Source organism: Ornithodoros turicata, chromosome 4, assembly GCF_037126465.1.
Source record: "Ornithodoros turicata isolate Travis chromosome 4, ASM3712646v1, whole genome shotgun sequence".
In the NCBI taxonomy this organism is placed as follows: Eukaryota; Metazoa; Arthropoda; class Arachnida; order Ixodida; family Argasidae; genus Ornithodoros; species Ornithodoros turicata.
In genome coordinates this window covers 41909992-41936204 of record NC_088204.1, presented here as the reverse complement: position 1 = coordinate 41936204, position 26213 = coordinate 41909992, and the positions used below count along the sequence as shown (strand labels likewise).

Genomic DNA, 26213 nt, shown 5'->3' with positions numbered 1-26213 from the left:
GCCTTCTGACCCGCTGGATATTCTCTGCGAGTGGGCATGGGAAAACTGCTTGCGACTGTGTTGGCGGATCCCTCAAGCACGCGACAAGCGTATACAACCTACGGTCGCCAGCAGCGGACGTCATACGATCTGCCGAAGACTTTGTTTCTGTGCTGACAAACCGCAGGCATGCAACACATCTCCTGCACCTTCCTTCAGGCGAAGTTCCTTCGTCCCGGTGTGCGAAACAAACCGAGTGGTCGTCGGTGCGGCCAGTGTACGGTCTTCGGTCCGCACACGTCTGGTACAAGGCGAATGACACGGCACCATCGGAGGTCCTTCTTGCACGAACAATGAATGAAGTCAGCATCCCGCATTAATATCTGCCCTCTGTGTATCTTAAAACTGAGAGAAGTTTACTCTGGTCCTGATTTCCATGTACTGTACCATAATTTGTCCTCGTTGTTTCTGCCTTTTCGCTTTTTGAACAAATCAATGAATCTGATTCAAATATATGCCATTTACAACTTCAAATTGTGTCTTAATCCATTCAAGCCATCGATTACTATGCGTGAAGAATTCGCGCGCCGAAGCCCGGCACGCGATACGGTAGCGTGTCAGTTCGCACGAGCCTGGCGGGGTAGGGTCGATCATAACGGCCGTAACTCGGCCTGTGAGCGCTTACCAGAGGGAAATTTTGCGTGAAAATCAAGAAAAAGCATCCACCTTGAGGCACAATTTTTCTTTTTCGAATAGAACATGGGATTTTTACGCGAATGCTTGGCCAACTTCGACAAAACGTGTCGACCTATGTCAATTAAGACGCGAATTCCCCACAAACAGCGCGATGTTGCGATAAATTTGCTCTGCGTACCATTAGAAAGAGCGTACACCAAGCTTTCGTTTGATATGCATTTTATCGGGTTACCACGAAAGTGAATCGCACAGGTACGGTAACAAAACATGCGCAATAATGCACGGGAAGCGTTTTTGTGTCCCTTTTGTCTTCCAGGGGTCTCTGGGAAAAGATATCACTCACAGTCATAGCACATGGCCCAGTAATGCTGTCGCAAAAAGGCCAGAGTGACGTGGGCTACGGACAAGGAAATACTGCGCTTCAAAGTAGCCGAAAAACGCATTCGCGAGAATCCGGCGTTCTCGCTACCCACTTATTGATTTTTTATCTTGCGAACCGCTTCGTTCCGGAAAGCCGGACCACCGCCAGTGTTCATGCCACACATGCGGCTGTCATACAAAAATTAACGAAGAAAATTGAGGACCTAAAGGTTGGGGCCCTGCCTGAATTGAAATGAAATCGCCCATTCATCGAATGTTTAGCGAACTGTTGGTGTCATAGAGCCATTTCCCAAGAACGAAAGCATGGCTTGGAGTCCAGCTTTTGAATCGCCGTGTACAACCCACCCGGCAGGTGACTGCTGTGCCACTACGTACTGTATTGCCAGCTGGATGGCTACCAATTCTGCTGTTGTTGAAGATGTTTTGTGCGACAGTTGTGCCATTCCCTCTTTCCTGTGCAGTGGAACCACAAAAGCAGATGCTGAGCCTGATGCCGTCGTCGATCCGACAGTGAAAATAGCAGTCCAGCTACAGTGACGCTCCCTCATAGATAGACGATGCTGTCTCAGCACTGCAGTGGGCAAAGTGGACTTGAGATGGCGTACTCCAGGCACGGAGATGCAAATCCACGGTAGCTCTGGAGTTCGAGGGGGATGCTGAGTCGCTCTTAGGGGTTGTGCTTTTGGCAAGTGTCGCTGGTAAGGAGCGATGACTTTGTAGAAGTCAGAATTGTTGTCGTTGTCACCCTAGAGTACAGATGTTCGCAGTCACCACTGTGCACGTTCTGACACTCTTTGCGCACTCAGGAAGCGACCGCAAAGGACAGTATAAACAACGACATAGAGAAAGGGCGCCTCGCAGTGGGAATTGGATTTTCGCAGGCAAGAGAGCTGGCAGCAGTCATCAATTTGCCTTTTCTCTCCTACTCCCTCTACAGTAAGTGTGAAAGGCGTATTGGCGAGGATGTCCATGGTGCATTGCCGAAGTCTATGGAAGCTGCTGCAGCTGAAAAAATCCAGCCAGCGAAGAAGCGGGGTGAGTGCGCTAACGCGGAAGGCTACTGGGAAATACCAGTAATAGTTGATGGTGGCTGGAGTAAGCGGTCCCTTGACCATGGGTATAGTGCAAGCAGCGGAGTGGTCGTTATAGTGGGAAGACTCTCAAGGAAATTTTCATCGGCGTCCGAAACTAGTACTGCGCTGTCTGCCGTCGCAGAGAGTCCCAAAACCAGGTCCAGTCAGCGCATGCTTTTGGACGCAATTGGACATCGTTGTCAACATCCATGGAGAGGGACATCATTGTACACGGCTTCAGAGAGAGCGAATCCACCTAGTGATCAGGTACACTACACTTATCGGCGATGGTGACAGCAGTGCTTTTGTTGCGGTGCAGAGCAATGTTCCATACGGAAGAGACGTTCGAAAAGTGGAGTGCAGCAACCCCATGATAAAGAACTACACGAAGAAGTTATATCAGACTGCCAAAGGTTGCAAGTCCTTCGGTTCCGCCGACGACAGGGAAGCAAGAAAGTTGCTGTTGTCTGCCAACATCAAAATCCTAGAAAGCTTAGCCCGATCCACGATAAGGCGAAACGCTGAAACCATAACCACTATCACGCCGGACGCAACCAACGGCCTTCGATACCAGCTCAGGAATGGTCCGTACCATGTATTTGTATGCATGACGGGTGTTCATGCGAGCATTGTGTCGTAAAACGGGGAGACGCGATTGAGCTGTGAAACCGAACAGAGGAGGGAAAGCTACTGGTCCGTTCGAAAGTAATGGCTGAAATTCAGAACGCAGTGGACGTCTTTGCTGATAGATCCGACATGCTGCTCATGGACATGACAAGTAACGCTGCAGAGACGTACATGAGCCTGGTTGCCCGTACAGTTGGGGAAAACGTGTGGACTATTCCAAGGGAAGTGGCTACGAATATTGGTGTCATGTCGCTGCACCTGGATATAACATGCGCGGTCCCAAGTGGGCACTCCTGTTTTACGAAGAGGGCAATCGGAAGGAGCCCAGGTTCTGCCATGAAGAAGCTGATCCAATCCAAAGCAAAAGAAGAGAGTCGTAGACGGTGCAGGAGAACATTAGAATCCGGAAGGCCCACGACGTCGAAAGATCCCAAATTCAGGAGCGTTTCTGGAGACAAGGATTATAATTCGCAGTCGGAGAAGCCAGACTTTGTCACAATCTTTGTCACAAAGGCAGCGTATATAGTTCCTTTCCAATATAGCAATTACCGCAGAAGAAGCTGAGAACCTTGAAAGGTCCAGAGTGGAGCAGAACAGCTCGGCGCTGTGGCATGAACAAAGAAGAATTAGGATACCGTCAACAGCTATATACAGCATTTGCCGCCCGCACAGAGCGCCTTTCAAATACTCCCACATAGTTCATGATAAACTGTACCCCAGGAGCCTCCGAAGCAATCCTAACATCAAATATAGAATTGATCACGAGAACGATGCCGTTGAAGTATTTCGATTCCAGTATCCACACTTCAGAGATGAGAAATGCGGATTGGTTGTCGATCCTGCAATACCGTTTCTGTGTACGAGCCCGGACAGGCTGATCGACGATGACGGAATCCTCGAGATAAAATGTCCGGCCTCTGCCGCCAATCACCAATCGCCAATCGACGAAGCTTCGAGGAGACATTCCTTCGGGGTAAAACTCCACAAAAACATACTGCAGCTACCGAAGTCGCACAAATATTTGTATCAGATTCAAGCGCAACTAAATATCACTCGCCGAAGGTACTGCAAACTAGCCGTGTGGTCCCCGTCAAGGTGATTCATATTGAGCGTGATGAAGAATTTTGGCAAGGGCTTCTTCCTGAACTGAAATTTTTTTATCTGGAATACTTGTTGCCCGAGCTAGTCGACCCCCGAGTGAAGAGAAACATGAAACTAAGGAACGAACCAAGCCGTCATGATGAACTGCGTGACACAATATAAGAACGGAAGATAAACCCAATCGATGACATCACATTAGGCTTCCTTGCGCACCGTCCTTGTAAACGTAAAATGACGTACATAGTGGCTGTATATAGTGAAAATATGCTGTGGTTTTAGCTTGTATATATTGTACATCTGTATACATACGTATGTGCACGTTGACTTCATGTAGCGAACTGCACATTGACTTACTTCCTTTAGCTTCGATTTGTTTTAATCGTGTCATTATTTGTGTAGTTTACAGTGTGTGCGTAGTTCTGCTCGTGCAATCAATTTTCCTGAAATAACACACTGCATGCGTGAGAAAGAGAATGAAACCTACGCGATGAATATGATGTATAAATGTACATTTTATTGTTAAATGTTGACATCTGTAGCGTCTATGCAGATGTTCTGTGTTACTCATTCAATGTGGTCTCCTACCTTTAGCCTGAATAATACATTCACACTGATTAATGTGACTGCCATTCTTTTATAGCTCAAACGTCAATTTCATTCCCAACAATTCTAACTTGGGATGCAAGCGCACACTTAAAGGAACTGTAAAGTGAAATTTGATCCCGTTTCTGTGTGCGACCTAGGAGTGTTTGCCTGTGTGATGCCTTACATAGAGCCTAAGCACTCAAAGCGGGTTAATTATTACGCAACATAAATTAGAAAAATTAAATCGGACGGTAGGTTGCGCCCCGTAACAGCTAAAAAAGTCATGATACTCCTGTCACGTGATACCTAAGTAATACACAATGAACTTACGACCGGCTACTAATCTCCAATAAACACTACTTTTAGAATCACAAGAATTACTGAGACAATTCATCAAAATATCGAAGAAACAGTATACCAAAATACTGTCAGCGCCGGTCAGCGCCCTCTGTCTGCTCTCCTCCCAACCATATTGCATGGCGACAGCGTTTATTGCGGCCTTGCGAGGTTTGTGTACGCAAAAAAGTTCATTTCCTGCCGAAATTGAACAAAGCCTCACGTGACAGCGACGCCAGGTATCTACTGTAATGTTCGGAGATACACCAAGTGTGCTCTTTTGACAAGGGACGCTGTGTACCACAAGATTCCAATGGAAAATGCACGGAAACGCCGTATTTGCTCAACCCATTTCTCTGACGACTCGTACGAAATGGTAGCAGCGGACGGTCGAAAACTTCTCACACGGACGGCAGCCCCGACATGTGACGTCTGACGATGCGAACACTGGTGCAGACGAGGTATGTATTTACCGTTACACAAGAATAATACATATATGTGGTTCACTTGAAATTAAAATCGATTTTTCTGATGCCTACGCTGCGTAATGTACCAAACGCAATATCCCCCTTCCCCTGGGGAGCCCTGAGATCTCGCAGGAAAATATAAGTGTCAAATAAATTATGCACTATAGATACTGATCGCATTCTTCATTCATATCAGCGACACAGGCTTCCATCGTGACTGACAAGAATGTGAAACTCAGAAGTAAAAGCGTGTCAACGCATGGTTTACCGTCAACACCTCTCAGCCTTTATCCAGTGATGAATCCAACACCTATTGTTCATACACACTCATGCTCTCAGGTGGGTCAAGCTCTTGTTTTGTTTAACATTTTAACTTCTGCATGCCTTGCAGGTGCATGATATGACTATATCTGCACCAGTGGTGGAACCAGCTGTTGAGTCGTTCTGGAAATCTAAAGTGAAGACAACAGTTTTGAATGGCCTGCTGATACAAGTTTGCAGATACCAAAAGCTCTTCTACTTTGCAGTGTTGTGCCCTCTGCTTCACCAGACCAGAAGAAGTACATCAAATGTGCATCATATTCAGAACTTCCGGTGCATCTCACAAAGTGGCTACATACGTTCGCGTCACGCTTCTCACCACAAAAGCCGAGTGCCCAAGTGAACACAATTTATCTTGGAAACGTCGGCCAGAAGTGAACAAGATGGCTGCAGTGAACATCCTGCTGTCCTGCACAATCATTTTCAATGGGACCAGTGCAGCCAGGGTGTGAATTCATAGCGCCTTATGTTTTCACAGATTCAGATGACACCTTGTAGTGTTTGCTGTTGACCAGGTTCTGTGGTTACTCGAGCTGATTAATATTAAAGTCACCTCAACAGACCTCACCTACAACACCTACCAGAAAGGTCGCAGGCTCCATTTCGTGACACAGGTAGGATTATCAGAACTCACGGTCATGAGAGACTGAAACATCCAAATAATATTACTGAAACACAAGCTTTCGAATAGAGTCTGTGCTTCATTAGGCATGATACAGACACACATGGTACAGATATTTATACTGATGTACATTAGAGAAAGGGAACAAAGAAGGTAGTGAGGAGGAAATCCAAATTCTTGTTAGAAAGTAATGAGGGCACGAAAAAAATAATACAAAACAAGGCACACAAGCTTTGCGTAGTTGAATTTTCTGTTACAATAATTCTATTTGCAACAATGACATAAAAGGTACATGTAGTAAAAGGTAAAAAGAACAAGCTTGTACAATTGCAATATGCAAATGCCATGCTCAGGAATGCTTAGTGGCCATGTTAGTCCACAAGAGGATCTTGTAACAGAGGGCTAAGATACCGATGGGTTAAGAAAAAGCTTGAATCTGCGGTCAAGTTCCGTGCACGTGCTGAGCTAAACCAGTGGATGCAGCGTACTTGTAACCACATTTACAGGTGTAGTTCCAATTCTGAGGGAAATGCAGAGTTTCTACTTAGCATGTGGAGAAGTCTGAGCTTACGTATATAAATCAGCTGTCATTCAGGAAACAGTGTATACAAGCTTCGAGATAATGTGTCTGGGCTTGACCTGGCACGCTTTCAACAGCCATGACAGCCATGAGGGGCCATGTTTCGATATGAAGAGCATAGGGAAGACACTTAGCCATGACCATATCTTATCTTTGCAGATGATGTAAATCACCTCCTGAGTGGAACACCAACAACATGCAAAGATGTGAGCTACAGTGAAATTGTAGCGGACTGCAAAAGGCCTGAGCTCGCACCAATGGCTACAATTGGACTGGTATGATGGAAAACATGGGAAATTTATAATAAGAAATTGCGAAAGTGTTGCAAAGATGGATATGCACAGACACAGAAAAGGTCTAAAATTTTTGTCAACGATAGGGATGCCTCTGAAGAGAAGCTTCTGTTGATGCCATTGGCATGACCCCACTAAGGCCTTCTTATACTGATAAAGTCATGAACGCGAGGTGTTTTATTTATGTATTTATTTATTTCTATTTTTCTGGTGCCCATGAATGGCCTGAGGGCCTTCCTAATTGTTCACCACACAAACAGTCAGTACAAAGAAATGAATTAAAACACCATAACTACATAACACAAAACAAAAACAAATACTACGACAAAGACAAAACCATGTAGATGGCGAGGCAACAACTGGCCTAGCTTTGGACCCATCATGAAAGAGGCATCGAAGTTGGCGTACGACGCCAAATAGGTCACCACTGAACAGATCAAAAACCCCGGAATGGGAGTTATATACAATCTGAAGCCTCAAAGAAGGCGATTTCTCGTAACTGTTACCATGAAATGTTAAATAAACTGTTACATAAAATGTTTTGTGGGTTCTAGTGTTGCAATATGAAACATAGAAATTGAGCCTTGATACGATCGCAGCTGAATCGATATATATCTATATTAATATATAAATCGATTATAGGCAAGGTGATAGCCTATGTTGTCTTAGAGCTTATAGACTGGAACGTGTGTGTGGCAAACACCTGTGCACTGAACAGAAGTAAAAAAGCACACATACATTGCGTTACTGGTTGGTGCGAAGTAGCACTTGCAAATTGATATGAATACCGTATGGGGATGTTCTCCTTCATTGTTTGCTTGTTTACTGCTATCACTTGTATGCTCATTCATAAACACAGTGATCAATAAAGCAACATTACAAGCTTTGATGTCTGTAGAATATATTTTACTGTGTAAGGGCTGTCTGGTTATTCCAAAAGGGTATATGGCAGATCTCTATTGTTCATGAAAGGGATACTGTTGTGATCAAGCAGTGCTCACGACCAAACCATCCAGTGTACTGCTGTCAAGATGGGAGGCATTCAATGCTGCCTTCAAGCGCCTGAAAGAACATTGATAGCTTCATCTCAGTGAAGGCGAATAAACATATACATGGTCAGACAGCACCTACTGCATCACACGTCAAAAAGGCAATAAACTTTGTATGCCTCAGAAGGAATGTTTTCCCTTATGGCATGTACAGCACATGCTTCGAGGACTTTTCTGCAGTGCTTTAAGCTTTCCTAATGGTCCCCAGAGCCGCCTGGTAAAGTGTTTGTAGGCAACGTACCGAAACTTCCTGCATGTATCATGGACAACGTAAAATTATGATATGTAACTTTACGAATAACAAACCGAAGGCACACATGGATGAACTCACTTGTTCACTTTGGTGTTCCTCTTAACAGCGTACTCGTCGCTTTCTCTCGCGTAGCAGAGGATACCTGGAGCAACTCAGTCTTCAACCACAGTATTTTAAAGTACAGATTTATTGAAATGCAACCGCTGTGCTGCTTCAGTAACGTCTCATTTCGCGGCAGCAAAGGCATTCTTCTGCCGTCGGCAACGGCACGCATCTGTCACAAGGACACCTGAACCGAAAGAGCAACGTCATATTTCCGCTGCGAGGTTCTCAACATTTTCATTACACATGAAGAGTGTTTCCCACGGCGGCTAGCTGACTGCAATGACGGTAATTCATCCTCCGTCGACGATTCTGCGGATGATGTCGTGTCATGCTGCGTCTACCGCGTGCACTCGTACGAACAAACGTTTTGCGGGCGTGACTGCGGGACTATCGCAAGCTCGAAGGCATTCAAGTTTGGAAAAATTAACATCACACGACGTGGACCTCAAAACAACATTACGCCTTCGCCAAAGACCGGGAGGTGGATTAGAAAGGCGAGACTAGCCGTAGCCGACACGAGCCAACCCAGTGTTGTGTTTGAGGGAGTACTGAGCTTTGCGCTCGAATGCAATCTTTGAAATAAATTCGATTAATCAAAGAAAGAAATGATTTAAAAAGAAATATTTCGTAACTGAGATGTACTCTTCCTAGGCTTTCATAAAATCATAAGATAACCCTGGGTTGAAATTAACTTAACAGTTCCTTTAAGTAGATACACGGTTGTCGACGTTACATAGGCACGTTCCCAAGAGGAAATACTTTCTCTAGTTCTTACTCAGGTGTGCCACTTTCTCGGGAGACTTCTGAACAAAAAACTATAATATCTGCCTTAATTAGTCGTCCTACTGGCTGCCACATTATGTAGGCTGACGCCAAAATTAAAACAACGCTACGCACACCTGCTTTCTTTTTTTTTCTTTTTCTTTTTAAGAATTTGGTGCAGCCACAACACCCCGTACAACGGTTGCAATACTGAACCCTAGCAGATATGAGATGCGAACAGCGAGCGCAGCTGCGAGGCCCAAGTTCAGTTTGGAGCCGACCCAAGAACACATAACCAGAGTAACCTGGCCTTGAGCGATATTAGTCAATCCCGTTCGCCACGACGGAGAAATGAGAGAAAGAACGCGGAGAAAATGCGAGCTGAGGACCGCCCACTCCAATCGAGGTGAACGGTGGTAGCGCCACATTCCAGAGCACGGTAGCAGACGGCAATACACGTTGTACAATTTCGCACACCACTCACGAACCACATTGCACTGAAGCAGTTTCTTGAATTCTTTGGGTTCCTTAAATACAACTTCATCAAGTAATACCATTTTCTAGCGGATAACAAGGTCGTGAGCGTTCAGAGAAGCAACCTTTTCCCGGTTCCCGTAGACCGCCATGTATTAAAAATACGACAAACTTTAATTCGTTAAGAATCACTGGATCATCTTTATGCATTAAAAAAAGCACCACTAAATGCAGAGGGACACAAAGAACACTATGATATGCATCTCGCAAGGGTGTTCCGCGTTGTTCCGGCGGGTTTTCCATAGGCTCACTGAAGAAGTGATTCCGCCTTAAATACTCATGTTGAAAAGTATTTATGAAGAGTATTTAAATACCCCTTTCAACAAAGTATTTTGTATTTATATTGAAATACTTGAAAAATGTATTCATGCCGATCCCTGCATCACAACACATCATGAGGTGGCAAAAACTTAGTAAGAACACCTAGTAAGAAAACCTAGTAAGGCCGCCTACTCATGATCGTAGGTGGCCTAGCTTTTTGACACATTTTCTGGGACACCCCGTATATGTGCTTAGGTGCCTGTCCTACCATGCCAGACACTTTGTTGAAACCTACACATTATCTAATGATTATTTTTACAAGATCTAAGAAAATTGCTGTTCAACACGTCCAAAAGACAAGTTCCCATACAAATATTCGAAGCTAACCTCTGTTTATTGATTAATAGAGTATCCCATAGATTCGACGCGTATGGACGGGTGAAGTTTTTGAATTATTGGTTCACTATTGCAGCTATGACCGTCTCGACTATTATAAAGAACGATGTAGTCCTGTCAAAAGTCAAGTGTTCGAATAAGTTCAAGTCGTGTTCAATGCAACACAATGCGTTCATGAAAAGCGCTCGTCCTTTGTGGAAAATATGAGATATTAGGGAGTTTTAGGAAATCGTGAGCGCCCTCCGATTCCGACTGTATCGCTGTCAGCCAATCAGATATCGGCAACATGATGTCAGCCACTTCAACGGAATCGCCAACGGTGATTGGCTTATCATGTTTTCGGAAACGTTATCGTGAAACTTCTAGGTTTTCCTAAAACTCCCCATTAACTAATCCACTTTTGTGAGGCCGACAACGGCGAGCCCTCTCACTAGCGCCACCACCACCCTATTAACTAGAGATATAACTGGAGGCCTGAGCGATTGTGGGTGTACCTGCGGATCCCGCGGGTAGCCGTACTAATCTCGGATTTGCGGGTAGAAAAGGTGACTTGATGCGGGTCGCGGGTAAAGTGAGGATGCGCCCGCGCTGCCGCTGCGAGGATCGTGCGGGTACCTGTATTATACCCCCGTTCATACTTTTTCGCGAACTAAACGCGCAAAAGACCGGATTCCAATTTGTTCTTGATAATTTGATGGCCGTTCTTTCAATAATTAGATATCAGGCATTTTATGTACCAAATGTAAAGTGCAATTAAACGTCCGCAAACGCTTTGGTGTTTCTCTTTTTTACGCTGTGGTACTTGCGCAACTCGGCTGCACGCCACAGTAGTGCGGGTCTATGGGTATACCCGTCAGACCCGCCGGTGCGGATGCGAGTAGCTCCACCAAAACTTGTGCGGGAAACCGTGTGCGTGGGTGCGGTGCGGGTCGAGAATTACATACCCGCTCAGACCTCTAAATATAACCTTGCTGAAAGGCACAAACAGCAATTCCATTACTTCGCTTCTCCTGTATGCAGAATCCCTTGCTGTCATGGATGGATAAGATCGCCACCTCTGTAAACAGCGATTCCATGTGCTTCACGATATCACTTGCCGCAGTTCGATTCCTGCTGTGGTATCAGCACAACGCCTTCGGACAATCATGCAAAGACGGTTATATCACCTCCTACATGCAGGTAGCTTATTGCCTTTTTACCTTAATTTACTTTATTGGCAAATGCAGAGACGTATGCTCGTCATATCATCGCCAGCACGATTGGTAGAAAGGCTTGTTCTTCTTCTTCTTAGCTAACTGGCCGGGAGTTGGAACTTTCTGGCTGCCCAGAGTCTTGTGCAGGTCTTGTAGGCACCAAGCAGCTGCCCCCTTGAAAGGCCGTTTTTGGCACTCGCAATCCAAGCTAGCTCTGTTCCTTGAAGTGTCCTGTGAAATAGATTATGATATGATCCTTATTGTCTTAGCGTACTGGAAGGCTGTTCTGGGATCGCCGATGTCGTAAGGTGGAGCAAGGGCAGGGCCATCGGCCCCGTGAACTCATGCGTGGGGGCTCACCGCCTGCATGAGGAATGGTCAAGGCCCGTGTCTCGTACTCTATGTTATAAGGCAGATTAACTCTTAATGCAGTAAAGGCCTCTTTATTCCCTTGTGTAAAGCTGACGAGCGAACGCGTGCGACATCATTGGTCGTCGTATACTACACTCCAAGTGTTACTGTAGTGGCGAGTACTACACTCCTGTGCAACAGAAAGGAGCTTTTGGTGTAGATTAGCCTGCTCTGGCAGCCGTTGGCTCGATAGATGCCCAGTTCGACAGTAGTACGTTGCTGTCCATCAAGTTCGGGAATACTATAATACACAAAATATTTTCGACGCACCACATAGGACCACATATTTTCACCGTGTATACCAAAGGCACGGCGCACATCGCTCGGGACAGCCTGTCATTGTAAACACATTTGCGCTTATTCGAGACCTCTAGCAGGATAGGGTCGCAGTAAATGCTGTTGTTTCATCACCGAAAAAGCACGGGGAGAACTCCACTTGTGTGACGACTGGAATTGATTTTTATTTCTTTATATACACCCCAAGGGCACTGGAGGAGGGCATTAATTGATTGAACTTGAACTCTATATGATTATCTAAACACACCACCGTTCAATTATTGCTCTGCAGCACGTACGTGCACTGAGGTAAATGTGCGTCTGGGCGCATATAAAGACGTTGGTAGATTTGTCGGGAACACCAACAGGAAACCAAAGCTGAGGCAAAATGGAGCACTAACATTGCAATGAAGTACATGTGTTCATGTGCTTCCAATGCATTCGTGAACGGCATTTTATAATGGCTACACTGCCTTGAAATATGTTCCAAAGAACGTCATCTCGGTTTGGAGCGCATGAAACCCGTCTACTGTTATCTATTTCGAAAAACATACATGTGCCTATTTCTGCAGCATTGCAGGTTGTGGCGGAATATTCACTTCGAGAAGAACACACTTGCCAACTACGCTGATGTGCCTGCGAAGCCCGGCGTTACCTATTTTCGTTTGGAAACTTTTGACAATGTTGTGTCACTTCAGCTTAAGGTAAGCACGGGCGCACGACATTCAGTTTTGAATGTTTGCGGATATAGTGGGTCAAATGCGAATTGTTGATTTCCGTCTCTGTTGCAACGGATCCGTTCAAATGACGCTGGTTGAATCTGCATACAAATTTTATCATTCTTCTCGCTCCTATTCTGTTCCTTAACCTTCTCTGCTCCTTAACCATACTTATAACATGATTTACGAAATTTAGTCTTAATGCAGCAATTGGTGTTCTGTCGAATGTGTTATTAGAAATATGGCATTCCACCATGTGCTTTGCTGTATCTCATCTAAATTACAGTCGTGAAGCTGTCCACGCGATTGATGCCAACAAGGGCAAGTGTACGCTTTTACCGTAACAACATCAACATCAGCGACTCAGGAGACAGAGTGATGAATGATGATGACTTGTGGGGAAGTTTTTACAGTGTACGCGCGGTCAGGTTGCACCTATACAAACATCGACACTCTTCTTAACGTTGTTACGGTTACAGTTACCCATATTTCCGTGGTGTGGCACTCGCCACAAGAAGCCTTTTGTTGGTTGTGTCTTAGGCACTATATTCCATTCCTTTAGATTGTGGTGCTTGCCATATTGGCCAGTCGGGGTGGTGCTTGCAATTCCGACTTTTGGAACATGCCTCGACCATAAGCCGTACCCCATCAGGCCACCTTGGCCTACACTGAAATGACTGCGAATGCATAGCATGCTTCGAAAAAACATTTGTTCTATGCAGCAATACTGACAAGACCGTACGCGAGATAATTGGAAGCTTTTTGTATGAACAAAAAAGGCTGCACTGTATCAGCGCCGTGTCCCATGCGCTGACTGATCTAGACAAACATTTTCTAAACCTGGAGTGTGGGGTTAACCTTGGGGACCCACGCTGGCCCCAGTAAGGGAAGGAAATTTTGTGTAGCTAAGTAGTATATGGCCCTATCCAGTTGCCACGCTACCACGCTACCGCGCAACCACGCTACGGCTGCGCCACCGTCGCGTCGTGGCCAACTTCACTCGCGATTTTTTTCCAGCGCGCGGTGGGTGGCGCGTGGGCGGAGGACTGCCCGTGCGCTTACCGGTGCGCTTGTGGCCGCACATTTTTCCGCCTCGGCAGACTTCGTTCGCAATTTTTTTTCAGTGCGCTGTGGGTGGCGCGTGGGCAGTTTACATGCAAGTATGGACATACACGCCGCAACCCCACCAAGCGATACCACCATCGCGCCTGGGCCGACTTCAATCGCAAATCTTTTTCCGGTACAACAGCTGTGCAGTGGGCGGTTTACATGCAAGTATAGACATGCACGCTGGCAATCTCGCCAAGCGATGCTACCATCGCACCTGGGCCAACTTCATTCGCGATTTTTCTGCCTGGGTCGACTTCAATCGCAAATTTTTTCCGCTACACCAGCTGTGCGGTGGACTGTTTACATGCAAGTGTATACATGCCAAGGACAGTTATACATAAAAGTACATGTGGAAATATATATATTAATGCCAGTGGTGTAATGCCAATCTGTGAAGGGAAAACGTCCAGCAAAACAATCTGAAGCAGAAGAAACACATTACAATGCAATTCATGTAATAATGAATATACTTACTTATTACAGGTATGATGCATTAGCATTGAAGAGGTATCACACAGAAAGAATCAAACACAATATTTTTTATTAATGGTAATTATACACACAAGTTTTCAATGAATCAGAATTAAAATGGAATAGCACATTTAATCAAGGAAGATATTCTGAATCAATACAATTACAATCGAAAGTTTTACAATCAAGTTTTATTATAAAAAGTCTAATATACCTATATATGAGCACATCATTGCAATAGTGGAGTTTTAATTTAAATTAAATTACAAGTTCTGATAAATGTAAGTAATTTCGAGTGCAATAGGGAAGCTAAGTTAAACTGCCTTATTCCAGCATGACACAAATTTAATTAATCATTTTCCTATTAACTGAATAGCATCGACGTAAGGAAATAATTGGAATCACCACAACACAATCAATATCTAATAAAATATTTTGATTGGTTGATAGAATGATTTAATAGCTAGCATTCTATGAGAAACAAAACCGACCCATCATCCAACATGTGAACAACCCAAGCAGCATGCCAATATTGGTCCCATATTGGACCCATATGGGCTGCCAAGATTGCCAATATTGGACCAATATGGGAAGTGCAACCAGCTCCATATTGGACCAATATGGGCTGCCCGTATTGGCAAGCTCATTTTGTGCCAATATTGCTGTGATAACGCCAACGGGGAGTCCGTGTAATAACAAAGCATAATCCGATTTATATCCACCACTGAAATTATTTATCTTCTTTTTGCTTTTTCATTTCGGCAGATTTCATTGATCCACATTGAACAGAATTACAAAAAAACCACAGTGCATCCACATTGAATAGAATTTCATAAAAGCACACTGCATTGCGGCAAACACGAAAAACGGGTGCTATGCCCGTCTTGCTGAAGGACACAGGCAGTCTCACGGAACTGCCAATGCCAAACATGCCTCAGAAGCCTTCATTGGGATCGCGATAGATCAACCAAAAATTTCCAACCTGATCCGAGAGTACAAAGGAGCAAAACCTTTTCGTGACGGTGACAGACGTATGCCAGAGCAACTCGCACTGCTTGCAGTAACTTGAAAGCACCTAACTTTACAGAAGAGGCATCCCATTTCTATCAAACATTGTGTTTTTTACTTGACCTGCCGCAATTCCGTTATCTTTAGAGGAACCAGCGACATTTTAGCCCGTATGAAACGCCTGATCCGACTGTCGCGCATGCACATTAGTTGTAGGACGCGTGATTTCCCTCAAACGACCACGCTCGCTCTCAGTCGGTTCGACCGAGTGGCATTGGCATCGCGAAGCAAGATTCTGCTTCCAGAATGTGGAAAGTTTAGTTGGCGAGTTCTGGTGTATGTTACAATGGGATTGCCATGTTTGTTGACTGTTTCGAGCAATATGTATCATCTGCGGGAAGTTGGATGTAACGACATATTGAATTGGACATTTCACACGCTTCAACGTCCAATCTTGCCGTGCTGCTTGGGCATTTGTGCAACGCGGGTACGTACCATTTTCTGTATTTTCAGTCAATATGGGGTGCACACGGGCAATATGGGGCCCATATTTCCAGGATTTTCCCAATACTGGCTCAAACTGGGCAATATGGGGCCCATATTGCCAATATGGGGGAAATCTTGGTGAAACGGGCCCCATATTGGAACCGTATCGCCAATGACCAGCCAATATGGGCCCAATATTGTGTGCTGCTTGGGAACAGTTACATGTAGGGAAATAATAGTGAAACAATTATCTATTAAAACGAGAAGTGGACGTGACTTTTAATCTGAGAAGATATTCTTAATCAATAGGATGACAATCATAATTTCAATTTTTATTATAAAAAGTCTGAGACGTGACCACAATCATTGTAACGGTGGGGTTTTAATTACAATTACAAATTCTGATAGATGTAAGTAATCAATTGTGCACAACAGAGACAATGAAAGACCACAGGAACACAGAGGGACGACACGAACACAACAGAAAATAAAATCTAAAGCAAATGACACTACATTTAGTTGAAGAAGACAATCTTAATCAATACGATTACAATCAAAATTACACGGGGCGTTCAAGTCAAACCGGGACTTTTCATTTTTCGCAAAAGTAAAATGAACTTACAGGCGAGAAATTAGTTTTATTTCTCAACGTGATCTCCAGCTGCACTAATGCACTTGTCCCAGCGTTTCACGAGGGCGTGGATGACAGCAGCGTAGAAATCCTTACCGGTGCGTAGCAGCCATGATCGGATCGCATTCTTGACTTCGTCGTCGCAGCTGAAGTGGCGGCCCCCAAGGAACGCCTTCAGTGGCCCGGAGAGATGGAAATCGCTGGGGGCGAGATCTGGACTGTAAGTGGGATGTGGCAGCAACTCCCAGCCAAGTTCCTGTAACGTGCGTGTCGTGAGATGCGCGGTATGCAGGCGTGCATTGTCCTCTAGGCGGAGGACTTCTTTGGTGAGGAGGTCCGGCTTTCCGAAACTGGAGGTGGTCATGAATGATAGTGTTCAACGTTCCCACAGAAAGGTCCGTCTTTCGAGCCAGTTCGAGACATGTTATGCGTCGGTCCTTGAGGATCTGGCGCTCCACAAGTTGGATATTCTCTGAACTCTGACACTGGGCTCTGAGCCGAGGGCCGGGATCGTCCTGCACTCGAGTGAACACCTGAAACAAAGTCAAAAACAATAATTAATTCAGACAAATCATTTCTAAGCAAGCAGCGTGATACACCACAGAATCTGTACAGAAACTTGTCTTTTTCAATGAACAAACAGGATCAACTAGTGGATTCAAACAATAAAGTGAGAGAGGGAAGCCGACGACCATAAACTTCCCCCACACCCACGTCAAGGCAGGGAGGGGAGGATTCTCGCGCGGTCTTGTACATGGAGTCAGTGAAAGCACTCGTTTTTTTACACATCTCATATATTTTGTAAATCAATTTCCACAATTTTCACGGCGACACGGGCGGGATAAAAATAACATTCTAAACCCGATAGCATGACAAATTTTTAAACAATCAAATGAGCACAGATATGCTTTTAATCAAGTGTAAACATACACATGAAAACAGAACAGGCAATTGTTCTTCATTGAAGAGATGGACAGATTTTGCACACGTTACCATAACTCATGGGAAGATGTGATAAAAACTGCTTCGAAAAAGAAGAGCCTCGAAATGATTCTATTATCAATGCATTTCAATACGTGCTAGACATGGTCGTATTCGGGGATATGGTAGAAATTACAGAATTGAAGGTCCAAGAATTTGTATGCCGAATCTACAATAGTTACAAAAATATCTGCACATCAAATCGGAAGGACCACTGGGATTAATGGTGGAGATTGTGAGGTCGGCTAACGAAGAATTGAAGTACTCAACACCAGATGTATCGTAATCATTCCAAAGGGCATTGCATTCATCAAGAAGGCAGTGAGATCAAATTCTCATATACAAGCGGTCGACATCGCACGATTCATTATGTATTTGTTGACATTACATCTAACTATTGACATGGAAAGTACATAAAAAATCTTATCACGTGGTATGTTCCACTACCACGGCTACGCAATTATTTTCTTCTACCAGTTCTTGCAACGATGTCGAATGAGCAGAAGGTCGATACTGTTGTACAATGTCTAATGTATCATCACTTATTGAAACTCAACGAACATATAAACTGCGGTGGACCACCGGACGATTTTCATCTAATACTCCATTGTACGCCGTTCAAGAATCTTCATACAAAGAAAGGAAACATCAATAAGAGATTGTGCAAGTTCGTGGCAACAAAGTGCAAGTTACTGAAGCGATACAAATACGGCGACAACGTATCGATTGCATTAATCAACACTGGATTCAAGCCACCCATAAGAAGACATCACTATATGATGCATTCTCAATTCATCAATCAAGACAACAGACGAAAACTTCAGAGTTTGGGATAGGACAATTGTAATTTATCAAAATAAACAAATGTATAACTAAAATAATAAATGTAATTTATTTGTCATCACTACAATGAATTCTATGCATCCCAACGAAAACAGATTGATTGCCATTGCATTTAGCATGGTTAGATTAAAACAGTGATTGCTACGGAAATTAATATTCCACGCTATGTGTAAGAATTCTCATATGGAATCAGAGCTGACCATCAAAGAGGTTTTACCAGACTACGCTCTGTATAACTTCAACATCTGAAGGATAGAATTGACGGAGAAGAATCGGTCATTGAAATTTAGAGGCATGATACATCAATCTTTGTTTACAAAAGAGGATCACTAATCTCTTGCGAAAACTTATCATATTTCGTGAATTAAATTGCACAGCGTGTATATTTCTCAACAGGCTAGACTACCTCTCTTGTTCTCTTATTCTTGAGCAACGACAAATGTATAACTGAAAGAATACCTATAACATCTTTTCCCAATATACAGGGTGTCCCAGCTAAATGCGAACATATTTTTTAAATATATATATATCACTTTTTCCGAGATGAAATCAATTGCAATATAGCATATGCTGAAGGGCATTCCTTAGGAGGACATTAGCAAACTCCTAAGGCAATGTCTTAATTAACTTTCAATAATTAACTTTTTAATTAAAGCTGCGAATTAATAAAAGCTGCGAAGTTGACCTAATGAGAACATCTGGTCCCTTCCGTCACCTGATACCGGAGCCGTTTTCAGGACAAAAATCGATTGGATAGATCGTCCGCAAAAATTCGTAAAGGAACACCATTTTTTCTTTATTTTGTTCATTGCGCATCTTCGGAGACTCGTCTTTCCTTCACCCGCAATGTGAGAGGGTGAAAGAGCACACCGGTGCCTCATGCGTCGAAGATGAGCTTTAACTTGCGAAAACAAAACAAAAACAAATGTATCGGGTGACTTGAGTGTTTTCTTTTAATCTTTTTCCAAGACGCAACAGGCGATAGTGTGCTCTTTCGCCCTCTCACATTGGGGGTGAAGGAAAGATGCGTCTCTGAAGATGCGCAATGAACAAAGTAAAGAAAAATTGGTGTTCCTTCACAATTTTTTTGCGGACGATCTATCCAACGGATTTTTGTTCTGAAAACGGCTCCGGTATCAGGTGACCGAAGGGACCACATGTTCTCATTGGGACAACTTCGTAGCTTTTATAATTAAAAAGTTAATTATTAAAAGCTAATTAAGATATTGCCTTAGGAAGCTTGCTAATGTCCTCCTAAGGAGTGCAATTGAACGTTGAACGTTCACGTTGGTCAAGCAGCGTTGGTCAGCTGGGCAAAAAATCACGTTCCCGACGAAAATGAGGTTATGATATCCTTTGATGTGGTGTCTCTGTTCACTAACGTCACTAAGGGTCTCGCGGTACAGATGGCGGAGGCACGACTACGCCATGACAGCAGCCTGCCAGCTCGAACATCGCTCACAGTTGAAGAGGTGGTTATTCTTTTGAGGTTTTGCCTCAATCAGACGCACTTCAACTTCAACGGCAGGACTTACCACTAGATCGAAGGTTGCCCCATGGGTAGCCCCGTGTCAGTCACTTTAGCTAATCTTGTCATGGAGCATATTGAAGAAACTGCCACGGAACGATTTTGCCACCCGGTCAAGTTCTATCGCCGCTACGTCGACGACACGTTCGTTATGCTCAACAGTGACCACGTTGATGAGTTCCACTCGGTTCTAAACAGCATTGCGCCATCGATCAATTTCACTTACGAGATAAAACAAAATGGCAAGCTTCATTTCTCGGATGTGTGTGCGCGTTTATGTTAGCTCGGGAGGCATTCAAACATGTGTCTACCGAAAGCCTTGTGATACCGGCAGTTTCCTTGGTTTTGATTCACACCACCCCACGGAGCACAAACGGAGTGTGGTACGAACGTTATTTCACCGATTTGAACAGTTATCATCCTGCACCGAGTTACGGGCTTCTGAGGACGCGACGATCACCGATTATCTGGATAAACGTGGCTACCCACGCAGGTTTATCGAGGACAATCGCAAACGCATGCAGGCATCTGGACCACGGGACACGAACCGCACCCGCCAGACACGCGTTGTCATCCCCTATGTCAAAGGCGTTTCTGAACCTATCCGCCGGTCTTTGCTTCCGTCGGATATCAGGACTACGTTCAAACCGCATGTTAAACTTCGAAGTCTCATATCCAAACCGAAGGACCCCGTCCCCTCGGAAGACCAGTCTGGAGCAGTCTAGAAAGTACAATGTCAAGACTGTGACACGTGCTACATTTGCGAGACAGGCAGGAAACGGAACACTCGTTTCAAAGAGCATAAGCGGGACATAAAGAGCGCAACGCACGCCACACGGTTCAAGACGGAGCTTACAGAGCATTGTTGGGACACTGGGCATTGTTTTGACTTCGACAACGCAGTGACCTTGGCTCAAGAACAAAGATGGGGACCCGAAAAGCTTCTAGAGTCTTGGCACATACGTGGTGACCCCTCAGTTTGTAACAAAACCCGTGGCCCCCTTCCCGAACAATACTCCCATCTCCTTAAATAGCGACCGGTTGTGTAATCTCTCATTCAGTTTGGCACTGATGATGTCCGTCGCATGACGGACGAAACGTCTGAGTAAACCTTGTTATTTTGTTATGTTAAGTAGGAGTTTATCTACTTTTTTGTCCAGAAAACAATTGCGTAGCTGTGGTAGTGGAACATAAGATTTTTTATGTTATTTCCGTGTCAATAGTTAGATGTAATTTCAACAAATCAATAACGAATCGTGCGATATAGACCGCTTGTATATGATAATTTGATCTCACCGATTTCTTGATGAATGCAGTGCCCTTTGCAATGATTACGATACATCTGGTGTTGAGTACTTCAATTCTTCGTTAGCCGACCACAAAAACTCCACCATCAATCCCAGCGGTCCTTCCGATGTTCATGTGCAGATATTTGTATAACTATTGTAGATTCGGCATACAAATTCAATACATCAATTCTGTAATTTCTACCAAATCCCTGAATACGACCAACTCTATAACGTATTGAAATGCATTGGTAATAGAATCATTTCGAGGCTTTTCTTTTTTGAAGCAGTTTTTTACCACATCTTCCCATGCCTTATAGTAACGAGTGCAAAATCTGTCCATCTCTTCAATGTAGAGCAATTGTCTGTTCTGTTTTCAAGTGTGCGTTTACACTTAATTAAAATCATATCTGTGCTCATTTTATTCTCTAAAAATGTGTCATGCTATTGGGTTTAAAATGTTTTTAATAGCCCGCCCGTGTCGCCATGAGAATTGTGGAAATTGATTTGCAAAAAAATATGTGATGTGTAAGAACAAAACGTGTGCTTTCAATGACTCTGTGTACAAGACCGCGCGAGAATCCTCCAATCCCTACTTTGACGTGGGTGTGGGCGAAGTTTATGGTCGTCGGCTTCCATCTCTCACTTTATTGTTTGAATTCACTAGTTGATCCTGTTTGTTCATTGAAAAAGACAAAGTTTCTGTAGAGATCCTGTGGTGTATTCACGCTGCTTGCTTAGAAATGGTTTGTCTGAATTAATTATTGTTTTTGGCTTTGTTACAGGTGTTCCCTCGATTCATATTCTGTGAGTTGGAAATTATGTATGCATGATGCAGTTGCATCTGTTGATTTCCTCTGTAGGAATATTTTAAATATTCCTCGCTTGCTTAGAAAATGACTGTCTTAAATAATAATTGTCTTGTATTTGTTTCAGTTGTTCACTCGATTGACATTAGTAAAAATATTATATCAGTTGGGAACGCCTCATATTTCCGAGTTGCATTTCAGATATGTTGTTTCTGTGTGATTCATGTATATGTAGAACTCTCTGTTGCAAGATATTATAAAAATTTGAAGTACATTAATTTAATTTGCAATGTTTCTTGTTTCGATTGAGTATTGTTTCACTGATGTTAGCATAATATTTCTCGCTTGCTTAGAAAATGCTTGTCTAAACCCGGTTTGCTCTGATATTGATGTCTGTTCTTAGTTTTTGCTGGTTATTGATTGTTTTGGTAGAATTCTTGTTGTGTTCTTCAGAATTGAATACTGCTATCATCTATTTGCGATAAATGTTGAATAAAAGAAAATATTGCCTCTGTACAAACTTTGCTGGCCTTGAGAAAATCCCCGTTTGCGAAAAGCAGGAATAGAATGTGTAAGAGAGTGAGTCCCCCAACCCATGTTTCTCATTGTACCATGTCTATTTTCCGTGTGTTGGATTCATAAAAGAGAGTTACGTTTGTGGTGCCTGTTAGAATGAAAATTGTGTAGTATTCGAACAGATTAAGTCACGAGGGTGATTTTATGGTGGTTCAGATGATAGATTATTTTCCTCTGTTGTTTACGTGTTGGAGAATGCAACGCAAATTTGGAAGTTATTAAATTTGTGATGTTTCTCGTTTTGATTGTTTTGTTATTATTTTCCTGCACGGGTCTGTTGTTTACGTACGTGTTGGACGAAACGCAGGTTTGGCTCTCTATTAGTGCATGCTGTTGATCGTGTTATGTTGTTTCTAATTATTTCCTTACGTTTGTGCTATTCACTCTAATAAGACATTGATTAATTAAAAGTTGTGTCATGTTGGAACAAAACATGTGTAATTTAAATTTCATGTTGTGCTCGAAATTCTTTACAGCACTTACTAAGAACGTCCCCGCTACATGATAATGATGAAATTATTAGTGTTGCAATTATGGTGATCACGACTCAGACTTGTTATAATAAAGCTTGTAATTTTGATTCTGATTCTATTGATTAAGACTGTCTTCTTGAACTAAATGTGTTGTCATTTATTTCTGTTGTGGTTTTGTTTCTCATATAATGCTAGCTATTGATTGTGTTGTGATGATTCGAATTATTTCCTTACGCCTATGCTATTCACTTGATAAGAAACTCATTAATCAAATTTGTGTCCTCTTGGAATAAGGCATATTCAACTTAGCTTCCCCACTGTGCTCGAAATTACTTACATCTATCAGAAGTTGTAATTTATTTGAGATTGAAACTCCACTATTGCAACGATGGTACTCACGTATAGGAATATAAACTTTTTATAATAAAACTTGTAATTTTGATTATAATTCTGTTTGTTAAGGATATCTTCTTTGACTAAATGTGTCATTCCATTTTAATTCTGATTCATTGAAAACTTGTGTGTATGACTACCATTAATAAAAAAATATTGTGTTCGATTCTTTCTGTGTGATACCTCTTCTATGCTAATGCATCATACCTGTAATAAGTAAGTATATTCTTTATACCATGAATTGTATTGTAATGCGTTTCTTCTGTTTCAGATTTTTTTGGCTGGATTTTGCCCCTTCACAGATTGGCATTACACTATTGGCATTAATAAATATATTTCAACATGTGCTTTTATGTATGACTGTCCTTTGCATGTCTATACTTGCAAGTAAACAACCCACCGCACAGCTGTTGTAGCGGAAAAAAATTTGCGATTGAAGTCGGCCCAAGCAGAAAAATCGCGAATGAAGTCGGCCCAGGCGCGATAATGGCATCGTTTGGCGGGGTTGCCAGCGTGTATGTCCATATGTGCCGCGTCCATGAGCGCCGAGATAGCGCCGAGCAAGGGTGTCTACGGTTCCTGCTCCAATCCAATTTCTGGTCGACAGCAGTTTATCACTCGTTCTGGTGCTTGCGGTTCGAACTTTCATTCTAAATGCGTCGGAATGCTCGAGGAGGACTGTAGTTTACTCGTCGATAACGGAGCGGATTAAGCTACAAGTGCGTGAAGTGTACAAAGCGAAGAGGTAACGATAGGGTTAGCGACGATGGAAGTGCCGCTGTTAACACTGATGCCTTGCAGCAAGCAAGGCCTGAGGATGTCGCTGATGCTACAAGTGCTGTTCCAATTGCTACTGCTGACCTTCAACAGCTTGTTCTTCGCCTCTACCAGAAAGATTGACAAGATTGGGAGTGAGATGAAGCTAAGTTAAGGCAAGAAAATGCAGCCCTACGTGCCGACTTGACACACGGCTTGTCGTCAGGTTTGCCCACTTCTTTTACCTCCGGAAACAATCAACCGTCGCATTTTATCATCGGCTTTATTCTGATGCTTAGGGGTCAAAATCTGATGCTAGTTCTTCTGGTGCAGTCGGAACCATGAGTGTCTCGAACGGGACATCAGGAAAACATTCGTCGATGCTACAGACGAACCCTAATCGGCTGCAATATGAAGGCGACGAAGAGGAATGTACCCTCGTACGTCGTAAACGCTCTGTTGTTCCCACTGTGGGCAGGAGCACTACAAGCAAACTAAATGTGGAGCCGCGGCTTTCAAGACGTCGAGCACTCTTCGTCTCTAGGCTAGCCCCTTCCACAACTGGGTCTGACACTACTGCATCACTCAACGGTGTCGTGGAGTGCCTGTCAGTTGAACGCACAAAGCTAAAAACCAGATATGACATTTATTCCTCCTTCCATATTCTTGTGGAAAGCGATGATGGCTTTGACAAAATTTACCATCCGCACCTCTGGCCCAGCGGGTGTATGGCGCATTGAAGATGGATTCACCCGAATGCCCTGTCACGACTGACCCATAGGCTTTGACGTGAACACAGCATTTACTACCAAAATGTCGGTGACCTTCTGAATAAATCTATGCAGTGCATCGGTTTTTTGACTGTTCTTTGTAAGTACTATCTATTTTTTTGCTCATTACGTTTCTTTCTTTCTCTCCTTTGAAGTGCACCACTCACAAGGATTATTTCTGTTGGTGGGCACAAATAAATAAATAAATAAATACTTGCACGTAAACTGCCCACACGCCACCCACAGCGTACTGAAAAAATTTGCGAGTGGCCCAACTGCTAAAATCACCAAAGAAGTCTGTCCAGACAGAAAAATGCCTGACAGTGACAACCCTTTGCAGGGTTGCCAGCGTGCACCGCCCACGCGTCACCCACCGTACGCGATTGAAGTCGACCCAAGCAGAAAAACCGCTAATGAAGTTGGCCCAGGTGCGATGGTGGCATCGCTTGGCGGGATTGCCAGCGGGCATGTCTATACTTGCACGTAAACCGCCCACCGCACAGGTGTCGTAGCGGAAAAAAATTTGTGAGTGAAGTCGGCCCAGGCGGAAAAATTGCGAATGAAGTCGGCCCAGGTGCGATGGTGGCATCGCTTGGCGGGGTTGCAAGCCAGTATGTCCATACTTGCATAGGCGACCTGGCCATACTTGCATACTCCGCCTGGGCATACGTCCCACGCTGAAAATTGTGCGACGATAAGAGCACGGGTTACCCTCCGCCCACGCGCCTCCCACTGCGCGCTGGAAAAAAATCGCTAGTGAAGTCGGCCCAGACGCGACGGTGGCGCAGCCCTAGTGGGGTTGGAGGCAACTGAACAACGCCGTATACTGCTGAGCTAGTTCATCACCCATGATTCTTGTGATTGTATCAATATAGGTACCTGTGCAAATAAAATTCCTGTCAGTTGAGAGTCTGCTGATAAGTTTGTCTACTTATTTTAACCCCACTTCGTCCTGTCTGAGTGCTTCAATGCAGCGACATGGTCTCACTGATTTATCTGCGGCGCCGTGAAGCACACATATTTTGCTGCCTATGACAAGAGCGCCGAATTCCTTTCTCTTCGATGAAATGAC

General features: G+C 43.9%; 1 protein-coding gene across 1 annotated transcript in view; it reads left to right on the top strand.

Annotated features, from left to right (window-relative positions):
- Nucleotides 1–26213, top strand: part of LOC135392378 (uncharacterized) — a 322651-nt gene that overhangs the window by 233997 nt on the left and 62441 nt on the right. The window contains exons 13-14 of the mRNA XM_064623094.1: nucleotides 11442–11600; nucleotides 12874–13005. Coding sequence (XP_064479164.1) covers nucleotides 11442–11600; nucleotides 12874–13005 — 291 coding nt within the window. The remainder of the gene's footprint in view (nucleotides 1–11441; nucleotides 11601–12873; nucleotides 13006–26213) is intronic.